Source organism: Engystomops pustulosus, chromosome 9 (assembly GCF_040894005.1).
Source record: "Engystomops pustulosus chromosome 9, aEngPut4.maternal, whole genome shotgun sequence".
Taxonomy (NCBI): domain Eukaryota; kingdom Metazoa; phylum Chordata; class Amphibia; order Anura; family Leptodactylidae; genus Engystomops; species Engystomops pustulosus.
In genome coordinates this window covers 104,371,591-104,392,840 of record NC_092419.1, presented here as the reverse complement: position 1 = coordinate 104,392,840, position 21,250 = coordinate 104,371,591, and the positions used below count along the sequence as shown (strand labels likewise).

The following is a 21,250-nucleotide window of genomic DNA, read 5'->3' as shown; positions in this document are numbered from 1 at the left end:
AAAGGGGACAAGCTATGTAACAGTTCAATGCAGGGAGTACAGAGCACAGCAGTGTGAGGATAGGCCACCAGTACAATCCTGGAATACAAATCCATATTTCACAGTCCTGCTGCTACTTACAACATACACATCTCTCCAGGGACAATACCTGACACTGGCTATATGGTGACGCCTGCTGACAGGTTCCCTTTAGTCCAGTACATGGAGACAGGGAATCAGTACAAGAAACAACAAACTTGTATTTTAATGACAACAAAGAGAACGTGTGACTGTGAGGTAAATACAAAGTAGATTCATCAAACGGTTTGTAATCAACTAAAAATACCCCAAAAATTGTATCCAGGTTTTTTTTTCCCTAAGAAAAGACGGGCCGGGCCCTTTGGTTCCATATAATCATCAGCTTTGGTTCTATCAGTTCTGGGGGAAAAGTAACATTTGGCTGAATGTGCAGAAGAAATTGTAAAACCAGAAACTGCTAAAATATGTAAAACATTCATCCTACAGGGACCGGCGCCGCAGTGTGTAATACCGGACACGGCCACTACTACACGTACAGCGCCGTACAGTAACTAGTGACGAGTAATACCGGACACGGCCACTACTACACGTACAGCGCCGTACAGTAACTAGTGACCCAGTAATACCGGACACGGCCACTACTACACGTACAGCGCCGTACAGTAACTAGTGACCCAGTAATACCGGACACGGCCACTACTACACGTACAGCGCCGTACAGTAACTAGTGACCCAGTAATACCGGACACGGCCACTACTACACGTACAGCGCCGTACAGTAACTAGTGACCCAGTAATACCGGACACGGCCACTACTACACGTACAGCGCCGTACAGTAACTAGTGACCCAGTAATACCGGACACGGCCACTACTACACGTACAGCGCCGTACAGTAACTAGTGACCCAGTAATACCGGACACGGCCACTACTACACGTACAGCGCCGTACAGTAACTAGTGACCCAGTAATACCGGACACGGCCACTACTACACGTACAGCGCCGTACAGTAACTAGTGACGAGTAATACCGGACACGGCCACTACCACACATACAGCGCCGTACAGTAACTAGTGACCCAGTAATACCGGACACGGCCACTACTACACGTACAGCGCCGTACAGTAACTAGTGACGAGTAATACCGGACACGGCCACTACCACACGTACAGCGCCGTACAGTAACTAGTGACCCAGTAATACCGGACACGGCCACTACTACACGTACAGCGCCGTACAGTAACTAGTGACCCAGTAATACCGGACACGGCCACTACTACACGTACAGCGCCGTACAGTAACTAGTGACCCAGTAATACCGGACACGGCCACTACTACACGTACAGCGCCGTACAGTAACTAGTGACCCAGTAATACCGGACACGGCCACTACTACACGTACAGCGCCGTACAGTAACTAGTGACCCAGTAATACCGGACACGGCCACTACTACACGTACAGCGCCGTACAGTAACTAGTGACGAGTAATACCGGACACGGCCACTACCACACGTACAGCGCCGTACAGTAACTAGTGACCCAGTAATACCGGACACGGCCACTACTACACGTACAGCGCCGTACAGTAACTAGTGACGAGTAATACCGGACACGGCCACTACCACACGTACAGCGCCGTACAGTAACTAGTGACCCAGTAATACCGGACACGGCCACTACTACACGTACAGCGCCGTACAGTAACTAGTGACGAGTAATACCGGACACGGCCACTACCACACGTACAGCGCCGTACAGTAACTAGTGACCCAGTAATACTGGACACGGCCACTACTACACGTACAGCGCCGTACAGTAACTAGTGACGAGTAATACCGGACACGGCCACTACCACACGTACAGCGCCGTACAGTAACTAGTGACCCAGTAATACCGGACACGGCCACTACTACACGTACAGCGCCGTACAGTAACTAGTGACCCAGTAGTACCGGACACGGCCACTACTACACGTACAGCGCCGTACAGTAACTAGTGACCCAGTAGTACCGGACACGGCCACTACTACACGTACAGCGCCGTACAGTAACTAGTGACCCAGTAATACCGGACACGGCCACTACTACACGTACAGCAACTAGTGACGAGTAATACCGGACACGGCCACTACCACGCGTACAGCGCCGTACAGTAACTAGTGACGAGTAATACCGGACACGGCCACTAGGAGTCAGAGCCGCTCCCATCCGATACCAACCATCAGATTCCTAACTTTTTGGTTCATCTTTAAAATATCTTAACATTTACATAACTGGGTTGAGCCGGATTTCTAGTGGGGAGAGGCTGACGCGGCTCTTGTGTGGGGACAACCCGAGCTGTCAAGGCGATCGCTTAAAAAGAAAAGAAAATATTAATAATATGGAGAGCGCCTTTAAGCTGGGATCTGATAGATTTATGATGGATAAAGTCCGAGGTCAGTAAACGTCTGCTTTATTAGGTGCAAATAATCAGTGGTACTGAGCCCCTCCCCACAGGAAACGGTACATGAGGTAACAACTTACCCCCGGCGAGGGGAGGGGGCTACTAGAGGTAGTGTCAGATGTGCAGCACTACTGAGGTGGGATGTGCTATTACAGTGGTGGTGCTGGTGGGGGGGGGACTATGGAGTGAACGGGTTAATAAGAGATGGGTTAGAGAAAAACCAGCGCCTCCCGTGCTCACAGACTGTATGCGGTATTTACTTCAATGGAGTCAGCTGCAGTACCAGAAACAACCTGAGGACAGGCGGGGGCGCCGCTTCTGGAAGAAGTCGTCTTGTACAATCTCTTTTTGTCCAGGATTTTGATACCCGCAGGTCAAGTCATCAAATATCTGATCCGTCGGGGTCCATCACCCGACCCCCACATAAGCAGAGGGAAGTGGCCGTGTGCTGTAACAAATGAAGTGCCTGTAGTTACAGGGCCCAGCCACTAGGAGGCATCTCTGACTGGGTCCGGGTGTTGGCTCCGACCACTGATCACATATTGATAAGCCGGACCTGTATTTTTACCAAGTATCTGCAATACCACACACGGCCTATACACCAGGGGGGCGCGGTTTAGATTCCAAAACTTTTTTTTTTTTTTTTAAATATAGTCCTGGAAATCCCCTTTAAGTGAAAACAAATCCCCAACAGTCCTACAGCCCTTCCCTGGCAGGCGAGTGCCCCCCGCCGCGCCATATTGTGCTACAGTGATCGTGTATATTGCACCGACATTCAGACCTTTACATTCCAGACCATTCAGAAAAAAAAAATATACAATTCTAAAAGTTAATGTTTTTGTTTCAGGAAACGGGAGCTGCAACGTGGGAGGTAACAGGACAGTCTATACAGTAGTCTAAAAAAATACAAGGACCAGACTGGGGAACTGAGAGAAGTTTTTTTTTTCTCGTTTTTTATCCTCACAGTTTCGTGTCCCCTTCTGGTTTTTATCTCCTTCCGCCGATAATTATTATTTTTTATACACCATGTCTGATAATAAGGCCCTGCCAAAAAACGTGAAAAATAAATAGTTACTATATGTAGAGAAAAAAAAACAAAAAAAAAACCAAACTGGATCTTCAAGTGACTTTGGAGTCAGCTGCCGGGAGAGAACAGTCGCCATCGTCCGTGGGAAATCCAGAAAATCCTAAAACACAAAGCACTTGGTTCCTAGCGTTTTCCTTGTTGAGGTCCACAGTGTTTTCAGCATAAAATCCTTTGTCATTCACTACATTTTTTTTGGAACAGTGTTTTAAAAGTAGTCCAACCCGAAAACCACGGGCGCCTCAGAGCATGTTGGACTTGAGGAACATGACTCTGTTCATGTCTTCGGGGCTGAGCAGTCTCTTGCGCTTGATTAGTAATGTCTGTTCGCACATGTTGACGCACTCGCTCCGCGCCCCCACCGCGGGCACCGCCAGCAGCCAGAAGGCCAGCTTGGAGAGGTGCATGTGTTTTTGGGAAACGGACGACCAGTACTGGAAGAGGTCTGGAGTCACTGGGAAGAGAGGTTCCTGTAGATAGTCGTAGACTTCGCTCTTCCCCAGCCGATCCTCTTCCTGCACTTTGGTGGGGTCGGTGGATTGTCTCGGTTTTTTGGCTGGAGCTTCGAACTCTATCTCCTCGACCCCGTCCCTGACCTCGTGGATGAGTTCGCAGACCTTACTGATGATCTCCTCGTGCTGATACGGAGGAACGGGTCGGAGCTTCTGCTGAGGGTCCAAAATCATGGCGACTTTGTGTGCAGACTCCACCTTAAAGTTCTCCTTCAGGGCCTCGAGGAAGAGGTGGCAGAGCTTGCTGATGACCCCGGCGTCGTTGGCCTTGGAGGTGAAGAGCTTCTCCAGCCTCACGTAGGTGGGAAGGACCAGCTGGAGGGTCGGCTTGCGCTCGTTGCTGAGCTCGATAACCGCTTGCTTCACCGGGGCCAAGATGGCGGCTAGGTTACTCAGTAGATGCTTGTTGAGGTTCTGGATGATGTTGAGTTTTTTCGCCCGGCTGTAAAATTCACAGATTTGCTCGTAGCGCTCGTGAACGAGCAGCAGGGAGTCTGTGACCGAGTTCCAGCACGGGGGAGGAGAGCTCTCCTCCAAGGAGCCGAAGGTCTCCCGAGCAATCCCGCTGGAGCCCGCCAGCTCCTCGGTGACGTTGAGCAGCTCGATGACCTCGTGCATGTTCCGCGCCTGCAGCGTGCGCTTGTTCAATACGCTTTGTACCACGGAGTTCAAGGAGCAGGCGGAGCAGCGCAAGCAGGTCCCGACCTTGGAGAAAGCGGAAGAGTTGACCTTGCAGTCGGTTACGTAAACTGTCCTGATCTCCGACATGACAAACTCGGAGAGGACGTTCTGCACCCACTGGTGGATGAGGTCGCCGCTGTCTCTACTATCCACGTCCTTAATGCCCAGCACGTAGCGCTTTATCACATTGCCCTCCGCCTGATACGCGGTGAGGATGTAACACGAGTCAGGACCTACGCTCTGCGAGTGGCAGGTGACCCCTATGCCCAGGCAGATGTTGCTTCCCAGGGCGCAGGTCACCTTCACTTTGACCTGGTTGTACATCCGTGGCAGATGCTTCAGCGCCAGAGTGTTCATGTTACCCAGGATCTCATTGACAGAGAATGAGCCGTAGCGGGCGCCGGTGTCCACCAGGGTCTGCGCCAGCTTCAGGAAGTCCTTGCCATTGACCACGCTCAGAGCTCCCAGGTCGGCACACATGACCCGCAGGAGCCTTTCCGCAATGTGTTGCCGCTCCTTCTCGGGGATGGAGTTGTTCACGGCCGGCACCGGGGCAGAAGACGCTGCGGCTGCTGGAAGATGAAGAAGGAACAAGGGTCATGTGATGCCAGACACTGGAGGTCACACTACAAGAAGGCAACACCTACCACTACACACCTATTTAGGGGGCAAGACATGAATAGGGGGTCCTAACGACAAATACGGCTGTAATAACCATAAGGTAGAGCTCCAGGTCCGAGACCGACCCATCTACTAAACCAACAGGATCTCATTTATAACCATGTAACAGCGAACTGAAGCAATGCTGCACCCACAGGACCTGCAGGTCCACATGTGTATAACCCCGGGGGCTCCCGAAGTCCTGCCTGGGAGTTATAGGCCACGCCCTGACCCACTGATGTGCAGGAAGGAGCAGAGGGTGTGTCTAAGTTTTAGATGTCCAGTGCTGAACAGAGGGTATGTCTATAAGTTACAGGCCACACCCCTCACCACCGATGTCCACGGCATCCGCAAGGCAATCCACAGGGCACGCCCCCCTCTCCCCTCATGGCCATCCACAGGGCACGCCCCCCTCTCCCCTCATGGCCATCCACAGGGCACGCCCCCCTCTCCCCTCATGGCCATCCACAGGGCACGCCCCCCTCTCCCCTCATGGCCATCCACAGGGCACGCCCCCAGTTCCCTGATCCTATAAGAATACATGATCACATATGGCGCACGTACTGTTATTCGTGTTGTTTCTTTGGGGTTGGGTCTTCCAGTTCTCCTCTGTGGGCGGCAGTGACCGGGCCTGGGTGGTTGGGATGTTATTCTCATTGTCAGCTGAAGAGAAGGAAAGGAGAGAAATAATTGGAATGAAAAATTTATTCTTAAGAGAAGATTTGCAGGTAATCGGGTTATTGGAGCCACAGACCCCAGGATAAACAAAGCCACCACAGAGATGATAAGGCGGAGGAAGGCGTGAGATGTCCTGCCACAAGCCGTCCTGGTGTTATAGATCCTCTCCACCAGAATGTATACCAGGAAAATCTGATTAATAAAGCCAGATCAGATGACCCCGCCCCCTGCTCAGGGTAAGGAGGCCCCGCCCTCTTCTCTGCCATATTAATCAGATTTTACCATACATAAGGGAGGAGCAGAAAGCCGGGATGTACAAGTACAAGCAAATGACAAGGAATCTGCAAGTATCTCACCAGCATGGGACTGCATGTGCTCCAGGAGATTGTTGTAAAACTGGAACTGAATCCCGCATGCCCCACAAGTGTACGGTTCTGCGAGAAAACAATTTGGGGGTTTCAAAAAGAATTCTCACAATGCAACGCCCTTATATCGGTCACAGACGAGAGTCTCCCAATCGTTATCCAACATGGTGGGAAGGCCCCTTGAAACACCCTTGTTTCTCTGAAGACTCCGGGATGTGCCAGACATCGGGGAGTCCTGTATGAGAGCTGACACCATCTACACAACCAGTCACACCTAAGTCATGTCCTCACAGGCTTCACCTGTGCCTTCAGAGCTTGTCTGCGCGTCTCTTCCCATACACCATGTGCTTCATACCTACCTGCACAGCACCAGGGGTCGCCATGTGGACATCCAACACCTGCACCTTATCAGTGGAGACCTGTGAGGCCCCATACACATCAGGGACAGGGGCCCGGCTGACAGTACACTGAGGTGCATGCAGGGGCCAACACTTCAATGCTGAATGTTTACATTGTAACCTAAATTCTATACATTTTTGCCTTTGTCCTTTTCACTAGTAATGAAAATTTGGGTTTGTTTCATCGTTATTTCATGTTGTCTTAGTCTGGTTTCTGCTTTTGGCTCTTCTGCCCTTCAGGTCCCCACAAAACCAATGTCCATAATCTCTATTTACCTTCTCCCTTTATTGGGTTCCCCCATCAGACTGCTGACGAGAAGGGGGGGGGGGGGGGGGATCAGTAAGGTGTTACACAGGTTCGGAATTACAATGGTAGCAGCCGCTATGGGGCCCGCAGTGTCAGGGGGCCCCATCATCCAGCCCTAAAGAATGAAGGATGTGCACCATTATATATATTATGCTGCACATTGTACAAATATGTGATGTATATATGACGTATGGTTTGTATATACTCTATGTGTGTATATATGCTGTACATCTGTATATGGCACTGTCGCTATATACTGTATATGTGTGTATGGTGTGTGCTGTATGCGTGTATATGTGATGTGTATATGCTCTATATGAGTGTGTATGTGTGTGTGAGTGAAGAACTATATGTTTATGTATATAGGTATATAAATGTGTATATATCCAGAAGTCTGCTATGGGCCCTGCCGCTCCTAGTTACGTCCCTGTGTGTATGACAGGAGGACGCCTTTTCTTCTGCATGGGCAATATATAATAGATGGGTGGACGTATGTGACCGGTCATATCACCGGCATGACCTACCTATGAAATCTATGGTGGTGCAGCTGAGGACGCCTGTGATGTGCCTGGAGACACGGGAGAATCAGCGCTATTATGCAATGTTATACTTGGCTGCTGACGGTTATCTGGGGGGGTTGATCCTATCTCCTAATTCTGGGAAGAGCAATTATATGAGCAGCCTGGGGGTAGCGCTCTAATATAGAGAGATAAGAGCGATAAGCCCAGGGTCATACAGGTATAGCTGACAGATAACTTCATGTCATGTGACCGCGAGCCTGTGCCAGGACGATCATGTGATCGCCATGAGGTGGCACAGCACCCGCCTCATCCTCCATTACCAGCAGAGGACAGGCCGGCATAAGATGTACATTGTCTGGTGTAAGAGGAGGCCACGCGGATGGCACCAGGGCGCTGCACCTACCTTCTACTTTACTGCTCTTCTCCTCCTTCACAGACTTGTTGTTGGTTTCTTCCTTAATTTTCATTTTCTTCTTCCACCCTTTGCCTTTAATATGAAAAAAATGTGAATTTTACACAAAAACGTATGGACAGAGACTCGTACACAGACGTCTGGGGCATCGGAGGGGCTGGACACGGGATACAGGCAGACACTGACCTTGCATGAGCGGGAAGGAGCTGGAGGTCATAGGACTGGTGGCTTCTGAAATGACAAGTGACATTACACATCATGTCCATCATCAGGGATCAGATCCCACCCAGGGGGGGGGCCAGGACCACCCAGGCCAGGCAACTGTAGAGATTACAACTTATTACACAGCTGGGACAATGAAGCCTTGGGGTCAGGACGTAACATCCAGCCTATAGATGGTGAGGACCCTCTAAGGACTGATAATTCCTGGTGAGCGGGTCGATGTGGAGCCAGGGAGCGCCCATCCCTCCACCTGCATCCGCTATCAATATCCAGGGGTTATAGATTAACTAGCACCCGCACCCCCACCCTCCGGGAGAGCACAGGTTACTGGGTGATACTGGCTGGATAGATCACGGTCACTCATATGTGTCTGTGGAGCTCCATCCGGTGGCAGTCCCTGGTATAGCAGTACATGTATGTGTGGTGTCTTACCCTTCTGCCAGTTAGTCAGGCTGCTGCCTCCGGCGCTGCCACCCACCATGTCCGACATCCCTGCGTGTGTCCGACTGGAGCCGGCTGCTGGAAGAATGTAGAGGAGTTCACATCTGCACACGGGGCTCCTTGCATCACTATTATTTTTGATGAACTATATGGTAAGACACTGGGATACAACTGGTGCCGGAAGAGTCAGCAGTCAGCGTCATGAAGCCAACACCTCCGGCCCAGCTGGGATTAGGAACCGTAATACTCTATTAGTGGCGTCTTACAGCAGAATAGTGAATGCAGCTCTGGAGGTGTCTGATGCCACTCACCGCTCGAGTGCTGCGAGTTGCTATTGGTCTCCTCGTAGTTGTTGGGCGGTTTCCCTTCTACATCCTGGCTGAATGCACTTTCTACAAAAAGAGAAAAAAATAAAGAAAGTTGTCATGTGGATAACCCCCATCATCCTCTACTGATCAATCTCAGCACCGGGGGAGGGGCGCTTGAATTCTTGGTAATAACAAAGCCCCCTATAGAAATGTCTTAATTGTAGGTATTAGGAAATTCCGGTAGGGGGCTCCTGCACCCCACAAAGGGTCCACAGGGCCAAACAGTTTCTTTATGCCAGCAGCCACCACTAGGGGGAGCCCGCTGCATACACTACACACTGGGGGTCATTTACTAAGGACCCGATTCGCGTTTTCCCGACGTGTTACCCGAATATTTCCGATTTGCGCCTTTTTCCCCTGTATTGCAAAACCCGACGGATTCGAAAAAACACCGCATTTAAAAAAAGAAATGTGTCGCTTGAGACGCGCTTACCCTCACTTGGTCCGGCCCGGTGAACTCCAGCGCGTTTAGATGCTTTTCAGTGCAGCAGCGCCACCTGGTGGACGGCGGAGGAACTATCTTGATGAATCCCTGTGCAGAGAACGCGCCGCTGGATCGCGAACGGACCGGGTAAGTAAATCTGCCCCATTGTATACCAGAAGCTCCTTAGCTCCCCCTGGTGGTGACATTTCATACCAGAGACAAGGAGCCTGCTAGAGCCTCCAGGTGTAAGATGCAATGTGCACATGGGGTGTCACATAAGCTGTCCCTGCACTTGTGATCTGCATACAGCGCCCCCTAACAGAGGGTAAGGTAACTGCAGGTGCATCCTCTGCATAGAGGTTGATGATTATACTCACTGATCGGGGTGTGCAGAGCCACGTGCTCCTGGTACGGGGTGTAATATTTGTACTGCTTCCCGCAGAACTCGCACATGTAATTACCGGTTTCTACAGAAGACAAAAAAACAGCGATGATTCCACATCACTTCCAATACAGGCGTCACATCCTCCGATCACATCCAGAGCTGCCCCAGCTAGCCTCCAGCACAGGTCTAAGATGTGTAAGACATGACCCCCTTAAGAACTCTGCTGGGACCCCGGCTACATAGAAACCAACTGCAGCGCCTCCACAGGTGAAAGGAAGCATGACACGTATCCAATGGCTTTCTGTGTATGTGGGGTCCTCCAGAGAGAGGGGGTCCTGTGTATATTCTCATCAGGTGCTGCACACCGATAGGAGACCTCAGACCTAAAACTGGAAGCCACTTACCCAGCAACAGTCACAACATATCTGCCATGCACAGCATAGGAGGGGCCTGCTGCCGGAGTCCCAGCACAGAAGAATGAGGGTCCTGTGTTCCCCATTCACAAGGTCTATGAGGGCGAGGACTTTGCTCCATTATCTCTGGAGGTGCTGGGACCCACAATTCTGTGTTGTGGGATCCAAACCCAGATGAGAGTCTCTGGAGGAGCCGACATGTGTCCATTACACAGACCACGGAGAATATAAAGTTATATAGACATGGAGATCCAGATAGAAGACGTCCCCTCATTTTACAGAACTGACGATGGGCAAACTAGGGCACAATTCACATCTGACCAAAGGAGGGAAGAAAAGCAGGAAATGTTCAAAGTAGGGACAAGTGTGTGTGTCTTATGGCTCTCACAGCACAGGGTGATAACTGCAGCTGCATCCCCCACCTTGGTGTACAGGACACATGCAGCTCCTCATTCTCTCTGGTGCACAGGACATATGCAGCTCCATCCCCCTCCTCCCTCTCACTGGAGTACAGGACACATGCAGCTGCATCCCCTCCTCCCTCTCACTGGAGTACAGGACACATGCAGCTGCATCCCCTCCTCCCTCTCACTGGAGTACAGGATACATGCAGCTGCAACCCCCTCCTCCCTCTCACTGGAGTACAGGACACATGCAGCTGCATCCCCCTCCTCCCTGGTGTACAGGACACATGCAGCTGCATCCCCCTCCTTCCTGGTGTACAGGACACATAAAGCTGCATCCCCCTCCTCCCTGGTGTACAGGACACATGCAGCTGCATCTCCCTCCTCCCTCTTATTTTAAACCCAATGTATTTTATGAGATGGATAGCAATAGATGTCAAGGAACAGAAAGAAAGCAAAAGGGTCCTCTCTCCCTGGTGCATAGGACACATGCAGCTGCATCCACCTCCTCCCTGGTGTACAGGACACATGCAGCTGCATCCCCCCTCTCTCCCTGGTGCATAGGACACATGCAGCTGCATCCACCTCCTCCCTGGTGTACAGGACACATGCAGCTGCATCCCCCCTCTCTCCCTGGTGCATAGGACACATGCAGCTGCACCCCCCTCCTCCCTGGTGTACAGGACACATGCAGCTGCATCCCCCTCCTCCCTGGTGTACAGGACACATGCAGCTGCATCCCCCCTCTCTCCCTGGTGCATAGGACACATGCAGCTGCATCCCCCTCCTCCCTGGTGTACAGGACAGATGCAACTCCATCCCCCTCCTCCCTCTCACTGGAGTACAGGACACATGCAGCTGCATCCACCTCCTCCCTGGTGTACAGGACACATGCAGCTACATCCCCCTCCTCCTTGGTGTACAGGACACATGCAGCTGCATCTCCCTCCTCCCTCTTATATGAAACCCAATGTATTTTATGAGATGGATAGCAATAGATGTCAAGGAACAGAAAGAAAGCAAAAGGGAGGATATTCCACAACATATACAGAGTTGCCAGATTTTATACATTCATTCTAGTTATATATAGATACACTGATTGGTGTGCATGTTGTATACAGAGGGCTCCTCCAGTGTGGGTGATATCTATAGGTCCTGTCTATGTATCTATATGACACATGGTCGCCTTCTGAGTTATACAAGCCCCTACCAGTAACATACTATATAGGTTTGTATATATACACACTTATAGGTTTAAAGGGGACGTCCTCAACAGAAAGAAAGGAAATAAAAACACACAAGAAATGAAATAAAAAGTATCTGCATGTGTCCTGCGCTGAACTCCACAGCCTGAGCATGACCTCTATACACAGGGAATAGGGACAGTAAGTAGAATCACTGACTGGTGGGAATCATACTTGGACCCAGTTTGACACATGGCTCTAGGTCCTCTTCTTTTATGTCCCCTGACGTTACCATCATATGGATATAGGTGTCTAAAAAAACAAACAAAAAAGAAAACTGATGAAGAAAATAAAAAAAAAAAAATTATAAAAAAATATAAAATACAGAATGAACTTGACTCCCCCCTCCCCCCGTCTTTAGGCAGAGGATTACAGAACTGCAGATGTCAGCAGCCCTCGTCACAGCACACGCTCTGTGTGTATGAGGCCTTAGTATTCCCACACACTTCTCCTGACGGCCACAAGATGTCAGCAGAGAGATTGTATCTGTGTATATTTCTGTAGCTCTTCCTCATGTGGGGAACAGACTCCTATAGGACGCCCCATAGCACTCTGAGGGGGATCAACCATTTCATAGGGGTCACCTAAGACTGTAGGGGATATGTTATCCAAAGGATCTAGGGACCCTGACACCGCTCCCCTCCATGTAACTGAATAATCTAATGGACATGTGTCTTAAAGATCAGGAGAGCGGCGCTGTGCAGTTATACCTGTGCGCGTCATCTGCCAGCGTCATTACACAGGGGAATGGAGAGACACAGAAGCCAGGAGAGGCTGTGGGAGCGTCAGCAGGTAAGTATTTGTGACTGCTAGCTATTGCAGGACGAGCAACGGGGGGCGGGGCAGGCGCTGCGACTACCGGGGGCAGGCGCTGCGACTACTGAGGGCTGCGACTACCGGGGGCAGTCACGGCACTGCGACTACCGGGGGCAGTCACGGCACTGCGACTACCGGGGGCAGGCACGGCACTGCGACTACCGGGGGCAGGCACGGCACTGCGACTACCGGGGGCAGGCACGGCACTGCGACTACCGGGGGCAGGCACGGCACTGCGACTACCGGGGGCAGGCACGGCACTGCGACTACCGGGGGCAGGCACGGCACTGCGACTACCGGGGGCAGGCACGGCACTGCGACTACCGGGGGCAGGCACGGCACTGCGACTACCGGGGGCAGGCACGGCACTGCGACTACCGGGGGCAGGCACGGCACTGCGACTACCGGGGGCAGGCACGGCACTGCGACTACCTGGGGCAGGCACGGCACTGCAACTACCTGGGGCAGGCACGGCACTGCAACTACCGGGGGCAGGCACGGCACTGCGACTACTGGGGATCACTGTGACTACGATTCATAGCAGGAGCAGAATTACAGTTTAGTAACAACGAAGATAAATGTATGGTTGGGGGTCGCCATAACATGAGGATCTGTATAAAAGGGCTTCAACATTAGGAGAACCACTGATCTAGGGCTCTGATCAATCACCCTTCTAGTTCCTCCCCTGCTTACAGCTAAATGGAGATGAAACCTACTTGAGACACAATACATGAAGATGATGAGATGGGGCCGATATATATGTAACAGCACAAGGACAAAGACACTTCACAACAGAAAAATCCGGAGCAAGTGGGAAAATAATAGCAGAAAAATCCTGGATTCTGTGCAGCAGAAAAAAAAAATATATACATTTAAATGCCGTATATATAATGCACCGGACAACAAAACATTATAGACATTGAGAAAAAGAAATGTGCTGCAAAACGAAAGATTATAAAATGTGTCAAACTAAACCTCAGGAAAAGAAAAAAAAAAAAAAACAAGGAAAAACTGTAATGGAAAAAAAAAGGGAACTGGACAAAAAAAATTATTGCAATATTATTATACAATATAATAATACAAAAAAAACCCCCAAAAAACTGTAACTGCAGCACAGAATAAAGACAAAAACCGAGATGCGTCGCTAAATAAAAGTTGTAAAGAAAAAAAACTGTAGAAATGTTCTCCCTGATATATAGACACAAACTATGTACACTCACCGGCCACTTTATTAGGACACCTGTCCAACTGCTTGTTAACACTTAATTTCTAATCAGCCAATCACATGGCGGCAACTCAGTGCATTTAGGCATGTAGACATGCTCAAGACAATCTCCTGCAGTTCTCCCGAGCATCAGTATGGGGAAGAAAGGTGATTTGAGTGCCTTTGAACGTGGCATGGTTGTTGGTGCCAGAAGGGCTGGTCTGAGTATTTCAGAAACTGCTGATCTACTGGGATTTTCACGCACAACCATCTCTAGTGTTTACAGAGAATGGTCCGAAAAAGAAAAAACATCCAGTGAGCGGCACTTCTGTGGGCGGAAATGCCTTGTTGATGCCAGAGGTCAGAGGAGAATGGGCAGACTGGTTCGAGCTGATAGAAAGGCAACAGTGACTCAAATCGCCACCCGTTACAACCAAGGTAGGCAGAAGAGCATCTCTGAACGCACAGTACGTTGAACTTTGAGGCAGATGGGCTACAGCAGCAGAAGACCACACCGGGTTCCACTCCTTTCAGCTAAGAACAGGAAACTGAGGCTACAATTTGCACAAGCTCATCGAAATTGGACAGTAGAAGATTGGAAAAACGTTGCCTGGTCTGATGAGTCTCGATTTCTGCTGCGACATTCGGATGGTAGGGTCAGAATTTGGTACAACAACATGAAAGCACGGATCCATCCTGCCTTGTATCAGCGGGTCAGGCTGGTGGTGGTGGTGTCATGGATCCATCCTGCCTTGTATCAGCGGCTCAGGCTGGTGGTGGTGGTGTCATGGATCCATCCTGCCTTGTATCAGCGGCTCAGGCTGGTGGTGGTGGTGTCATGGATCCATCCTGCCTTGTATCAGCGGCTCAGGCTGGTGGTGGTGGGGTCATGGATCCATCCTGCCTTGTATCAGCGGGTCAGGCTGGTGGTGGTGGTGTCATGAATCCATCCTGCCTTGTATCAGCGGGTCAGGCTGGTGGTGCTGGTGTCATGGATCCATCCTGCCTTGTATCAGCGGGTCAGGCTGGTGGTGGTGGTGTCATGGATCCATCCTGCCTTGTATCAGCGGGTCAGGCTGGTGGTGCTGGTGTCATGGATCCATCCTGTCTTGTATCAGCGGGTCAGGCTGGTGGTGGTGGTGTCATGGTGTGGGAAGTATTTTCTTGGCACTCTTTGGGCCCCTTGGTACATCGCCACAGCCTACCTGAGTATTGTTGCTGACCATGTCCATCCCTTTATGAGCACAATGTACCCTGTAACATCTGATGGCTACTTTCAGCAGGATAATGCGCCATGTCATAAAGCTGGAAGCATCTCAGACTGGTTTCTTGAACATGACAATGAGGTCACTGGACACAAATGGCCTCCACAGTCACCAGATCTCAATCCAATAGAGCATCTTTGGGATGTGGTGGAACGGGAGATTCGCATCATGGATGTGCAGCCGACAAATCTGCGGCAACTGTGTGATGCCATCATGTCACTATGGACCAAAATCTCTGAGGAGCTTCCAGCACCTTGTTGTATCTATGCCACGAAGAATTGAGGCAGTTCTGAAGGCAAAAGGGGGTCCAACCCGTTACTAGCATGGTGTACCTAATAAAGTGGCCTGTGAGTGGATATAATGACCCCCCTAAGTCGTGCTGTGTGGTCACCATGGAAACGGAATGTTTTCGATACATTTTAAAGGTCTCCCATCAAAATGCATCCTGATAAACGCGGGACATTACTCATGGATCCTGTTGTATCTCCTTATTGGTGTTATCCGTGGCCTCCTTTTCGAATTATGAGCCTGAGGGGCTACTGGGGTGTCATTAGAGCCCATCTGTGTTGTAGCTTCATGGGCTGTTACACTGTTTCAATTCCCCCTTGGTCCTCCAGCCCCTTTGTGCTGCAGCTTTACAGACTGTTACACTGTGCAGGAGCACAGTGTAATGGTCTGTGAAGCTGCAGCACAAAGCGGCCATGGTAGCAGCCCCAGATCCCTTTTGGCTCATTAGCATAATGATAAAAGTTGATTTTAGAAGGAAGGAGAGGCCACGGATAACACACATAAGAAGATACCACAGTCACAGTGCCTGGATCTATGGGTATTGTCCCTGTGGAGAAAAGCAGGCAGCACTGCAGTGTCCAAATCCAACTAAAGGTGAGTTTTTTTTCATGTGTGACACACCTCACCTTTTACTGGATGTGGATACTGCAGAGTTGTCTGCTCTTCTACACATATATACTCAAGGCCTTGCTGGGACCACTAGGGGGCAGAGCTGTACACAAGTGTACGCAGGCCGCCCTCTAGTGGTGACAGTAGGCAGAGGAGAAGGATTTACATCACAGTGCACTCACTATCAGAGACATACAACTGGTAGGCGGGGCAGTCATTGAGTAGGACCGCCCACTGGACTCCTGAAACTAGAATGAAGTTCAGTTACACTTTAGATTTCCAGGAGGGAATGTTCCCTTTAAGGTATAATAATGTAAGAATTGGGAGGTGAGAGGGCTATGAGGACCTCCTACCTCTGAGCGCTGGATACTTACCATCCACGGCATGTAAGTCTCTGTGCTCCTGGAAACAGCTGTAATATTTGTACTTTTTGCCACAGACGTCGCACGTGTAGCGAAAGTTGTCTGCAAGAATGAAAATATGTATATGCTAGCACGGTCAGATGAATGACGGGACAGGCGCACAACAACATAGCGAGAGACAGGCGGGGGGAGGAGCCTAGCACCGTGCTTAACCCTGCCCCCAATCATGTGACTTAAAGGGGAACTAGAGAAAAGGAGAGGTCTAGTGCCCCCCCACTGGTCCATGCAATGGTATAGAAAAACTCACAAGTAGTTTGTCCGTAAATATGGCCGCCACTGCCAGGGAGCTGAACCTATGGCGGTCATAGTGGTTGTCACCATTGAAGGTCAGAGGGGAAAGGGATTTATACGCATGAGGAGACATGGCATGAGATGAAGCAAGCGGATACAGTACATGTAATATTACACAGGATGGCGCCGTCTACACCTCATATACATATACACACATACACACTATCACAGGGCCTTGCAGAATCAGGAGCACTCAGGATCAGTACAGGATAAGTAATGTCATGTATGTACACAGTGACTGCACCAGCAGCAGAATAGTGAGTGCAGCTCTGGTGTACAATACAGGATGTAACTCAGGATCAGTACAGGATAAGTAATGTCATGTATGTACACAATGACTGCACCAGCAGCAGAATAGTGAGTGCAGCTCTGGGGTATAATACAGGATGTAACTCAGGATCAGTACATGATAAGTAATGTCATGTATGTACACAGTGACTGCACCAGCAGCAGAATAGTGAGTGCAGCTCTGGAGTATAACACAGGATAAGTAATGTCATGTATGTACACAGTGACTGCACCAGCAGCAGAATAGTGAGTGCAGCTCTGGGGTATAATACAGGATGTAACTCAGGATCAGTACAGGATAAGTAATGTCATGTATGTACACAGTGACTGCACCAGCAGCAGAATAGTTCGTGCTGGCTCATTCCGCTGTGAACTGCTGACGGGTGTGGTTGTCTGTGGCTGAGCTCCTGCACCACCTGGTGGAAGACCAATCCACCCAGGCCTGCTCTCTCCTCCCCAGGGAGGGAGTGGGTTTTCTGGGATGAGTGAACCAGGCAAATCCCAGGCTTCTGCCTCTCGGACCAGGCCGGCGGGGGGCAGGAAAAGCCAGATACCGGCCAACATGGAGGGGGTGAGAAGATCTGCCCGGACCCAAGGACGCAGCGATGTGACCTCGGCTGCCACCCCCAAGACCCAGGGAAGCCGCAAGGTCTCCGGAACACAGAAGATCAAGGCAAGTAACATCAGCCTGAGTGCTCCTCCTGGAAAGCTGAGTGACTGTGCGGGAAAGTTGGGTGGTTCAGCTGGAAAGCTGGGTGCTCACGGAGGTGTGCAAAAAGCATGGGGAGACCTTAAGACCCGGGAGTCTGCTACCATCTATGGCTCCCGGATTGCTGAGCACCTCCGTGAGTACGAGGAAGCTGGCAAGGCGATGAATAGGCTCCAGGAGGAGATACGCGAGACCTTGGCCCTAGCGGGGGTGGCTACACAGAAGAAAAAGTCTGATCTTCTTAACACCATTGACAGACTAAAAGCCGAGGTCACCGCTCTGCAGGAAAAACGACGGTTGATCCGGGAGCACAGCGGTCCGTTCAGGGAAAAGTTGGAGAACGACGCCAGATTTGAGGAGATGCGCCAGGAGAAGCTGAGAAAGCTGAAGGGGCTTCAGATCCAGGCGGATGAAGGCGATGATGAGGAGGAGGAGGAAGACCTGCCGTGTCCGTCTGGTGGCCTGCGCCAACACCAGCAGGCCTCGCACGACAGGCTGCCTGCAGAGCAAGCGCCATTACCATCAGGCTGCGGCTCTGCCAACCTGGAGGAGGAAAGTGATGACAGCGGCCAGGGGGGGGCGCTAATGGCTCAGATCCGTCAGCTTGAGTCCCCAGTTCACCTCCAGAACTTCTCCTTCGGCGATGATATGCCAGATGACGACCTAAAGAGAAAGAAGAGAGCCAGGAAGATCAAGGCGTCTCAGGAGGTGAATCTGGTGTTTCGTCCCCTCCCTGTTCCCTCCGGGCGGGCAGCAGTGCCAGCCTGTCGTGTAGGCCCCGTTACCCAGCCCAGCACGAATCCTGCAGTGGACTCGGTGCCAGGGTGCGGGGAGATTGCAAAGCCACGTTCCATCATGGCGCAGAGCACCAGCCTTGTTTGTAGTAGCAAGGATGGTGCAGGGAAGGCATCGGCCCGAAAGACCGGACAGTGAGGGCGATCCAGCAGGTCCTGGTACTGTGCGCTGCCCCCCAGTGGGGGGGGGGTGGCCCGGTGCCAGGGGCAGTGGCGGTGGCTCCTGTGGCCCCTAGCGCTGTGGCTGTTGCTTGCTCCGGTAAGCAGCGGCAGTGTGATGGGGCTGCTGGGGCTTGTGGTGCAGCGCCTCCCAAGCGTCCTGTGCAGCCTGCAGGAAAGGGCACAGGAAAAATATTATTTTGCATTGGGTCATCAGACCCAGGAGATGGTAACAAGAGACTTTCCGGACTTCATAAAGATAAGAGACCTCATGCATCTAGTGAGCAGCGGTGCACAAACATTAAAATAGCTGGTCAACAAGGGGTTAATGCCAATGAGGCAGAGGGCACAAGTAAGATCGGGGTTGGAGCTGCCTCTTCTCAGGCTGTATCAGCTATGGAGGTGGCTCTACCCCCAGTGTCCAGTGACGCCGAGGCAACCCCAGGTCCTCCTGGCCCAGCTGGTGTGAGTGATGCAGGGAAGCGAGGCAGTAATGTACATAGTGTGGTGAATGTGGGGGTGGTGAATGGTGATGGGGGGGATCCTGGTAGGAGTGCTGGTCCATCTGCACCCCCAGTGGTGGCCACTCCCATAAGGAGCTATGCGAGTGTCACCGCTGGGGCAAGTGGGGTTAACTCCTTGTCTCCTGACTCTGGGAATAGCGTTTTGCAAAGGCGTCTTCTGGAGGCTCTCAGGAGAGGGGAAAAGTCAATCACTGTAGAGGGAAGAGAGGTTGATCTGTCCTTCTGGACAGACAGGCATGGCCTGGCAGCCTTCCAAGAGAAAAGGGGGGGAGAGACTGTATGGTCTTTACCCACAACTGGGCCCGGAGCTGCCCGTAGGAATGTGGTTCGTCTTCGCTGGAGGGGCAGTGACGCATGCCCACCCAGGTCAAGGGTGGTGGAGCTCCTCCTGAAGATGAACTTCAGGGCTAGTGACATCTTTGCCCTGATACACCCTTATGGTACTCCGGAGTTCGATGTCAGCTTTGTCCGGCCGGAGGGCTTAGAGCTCTTCTGGTCGAATTATGAGCTGGCAAAGAACGAGCCTGGCTGGCGAGACTTTGCTGTGCAAGCAGTGTCTCGCCAAAACACAGTCAAGAAGGTGACCGTTTTGACCCGTAACGAGTCACTTTCTTGCATGGACATCATGACTTGGCTCAGTCGTTATGGTGAGGTTGTACAGGTACCTCAGAAAAACCGTGATGAATTTGGCATTTGGTCTGGAGCCTGGACCTTCATGATGAAGTTGAAGTGTTCAGGCGGCACAGTCGCCCACATTCCTTCTTCAGCCTTTCTTGGGCGGGACAGAATCCTGATTTTCTACCAGGGGCAGCCGAAGGTCTGTCACAGGTGCGGTGACCCCACACACTTTAGCGCCAGCTGCCAAGTGCAGAAGTGCGCTTTGTGTGGTGGGCTAGGTCATCTCGCTGCATCCTGTAAGGACATTAGGTGTAACCTGTGTGGTGAGCTCGGTCACCCTTTCAGCCGTTGTCCTCGCTCCTTTGCCAATGCGGTTGTGACCCCAGTGGAGGAGAGCCATGAGGTTGCTTCTGTTGGGGAAGGTACCAGCAGAGGTGGAGGAGCTGAGGGGCCTGTGAAGAAAAGCAAGAATAAGTCACCTTCTCAGTTAAGGCGGCTTGAAGCCAGACAAAAAGGGAGAGACCTGGGGAAGCCTCAGGTTGCTGGGGTGACCCTTGGTCCTTCCTCAGAGGCTGGTCTTGCTACTGAGGCCCTGAGGGATGATGAGTTGGATGAGGAGGTCAGGAGGATGGAGCGCGAGAAAGGTGCCATGTCCTCCACGTCCTCCCATTATGAGAGTATGGATGAGGATAACAGGATTTGGCTAGAAAATAAGCGCAAGCAGAAAAAGAAAAAACGCGGCCGATCTAAGGTACCTAAGGAAGGGAAAACTTCCTCCCCTCTGGTTGAGCTTTCCAACCGGTTCCTCACCCTCGATAAGATCGCCTCCTCGGAAGGAGAGGCTGAGGGTGGGGTTCTGGAGGTGGCGGCGGAGCAGCCTGCAGGGGGCGCCGAGTCTCTATCCTCTGGGGATGCTGGGTCCTCAGAGTGGGAGACTGACTCAGAGTCAGGAGACAAGGACGAAGGAGAGGGTGGTCCGGGTGGGTCCTTGGGGGCCAGTAATAACATGGACACCTCGATTTCATTAAAGAGAAGTTGCCCCAATTCTGAAGGGAAAAGGGAAAAGGCATCATCTTCAGAGGACAGTAGGGGGAAGGGAAATAGTAAGAAAAAAGCCGTCTAACTCAATCACTCATGATGGCGGCACCCACTCCGTTGACGCTGGCGTCCATTAATGTCGCCAGCATTAAATCTGATGCGGCTAGATTTGCGGCCTTTGATTTTCTCGGCCGTGTTGAAGCCGACATTTTATTTTTGCAGGAGACCAGGCTGCCAGATTTGG

General features: G+C 51.3%; 1 protein-coding gene across 7 annotated transcripts in view; it reads right to left on the bottom strand.

The window, feature by feature from the left end:
* Positions 1-1,393: 1,393 nt before the first annotated feature.
* The window catches only part of ZNF618 (zinc finger protein 618), a 134,651-nt gene continuing 114,794 nt past the window's right edge, over positions 1,394-21,250 (bottom strand). For 2 of the 7 annotated variants that reach the window (XM_072125136.1, XM_072125142.1), the window contains exons 6-15: positions 16,538-16,627; positions 12,141-12,233; positions 9,913-10,002; positions 9,055-9,135; positions 8,735-8,821; positions 8,267-8,311; positions 8,072-8,155; positions 6,434-6,511; positions 5,964-6,062; positions 1,394-5,311 (exon numbers count right to left, since the gene is read on the bottom strand). In XM_072125136.1, the coding sequence (XP_071981237.1) occupies positions 3,789-5,311; positions 5,964-6,062; positions 6,434-6,511; positions 8,072-8,155; positions 8,267-8,311; positions 8,735-8,821; positions 9,055-9,135; positions 9,913-10,002; positions 12,141-12,233; positions 16,538-16,627 (2,270 nt within the window). In that variant the 3' untranslated portion in view covers positions 1,394-3,788. The remainder of the gene's footprint in view (positions 5,312-5,963; positions 6,063-6,433; positions 6,512-8,071; positions 8,156-8,266; positions 8,312-8,734; positions 8,822-9,054; positions 9,136-9,912; positions 10,003-12,140; positions 12,234-16,537; positions 16,628-21,250) is intronic. The other 5 variants (XM_072125137.1, XM_072125138.1, XM_072125139.1 and 2 more) reach the window with 5 other exon arrangements.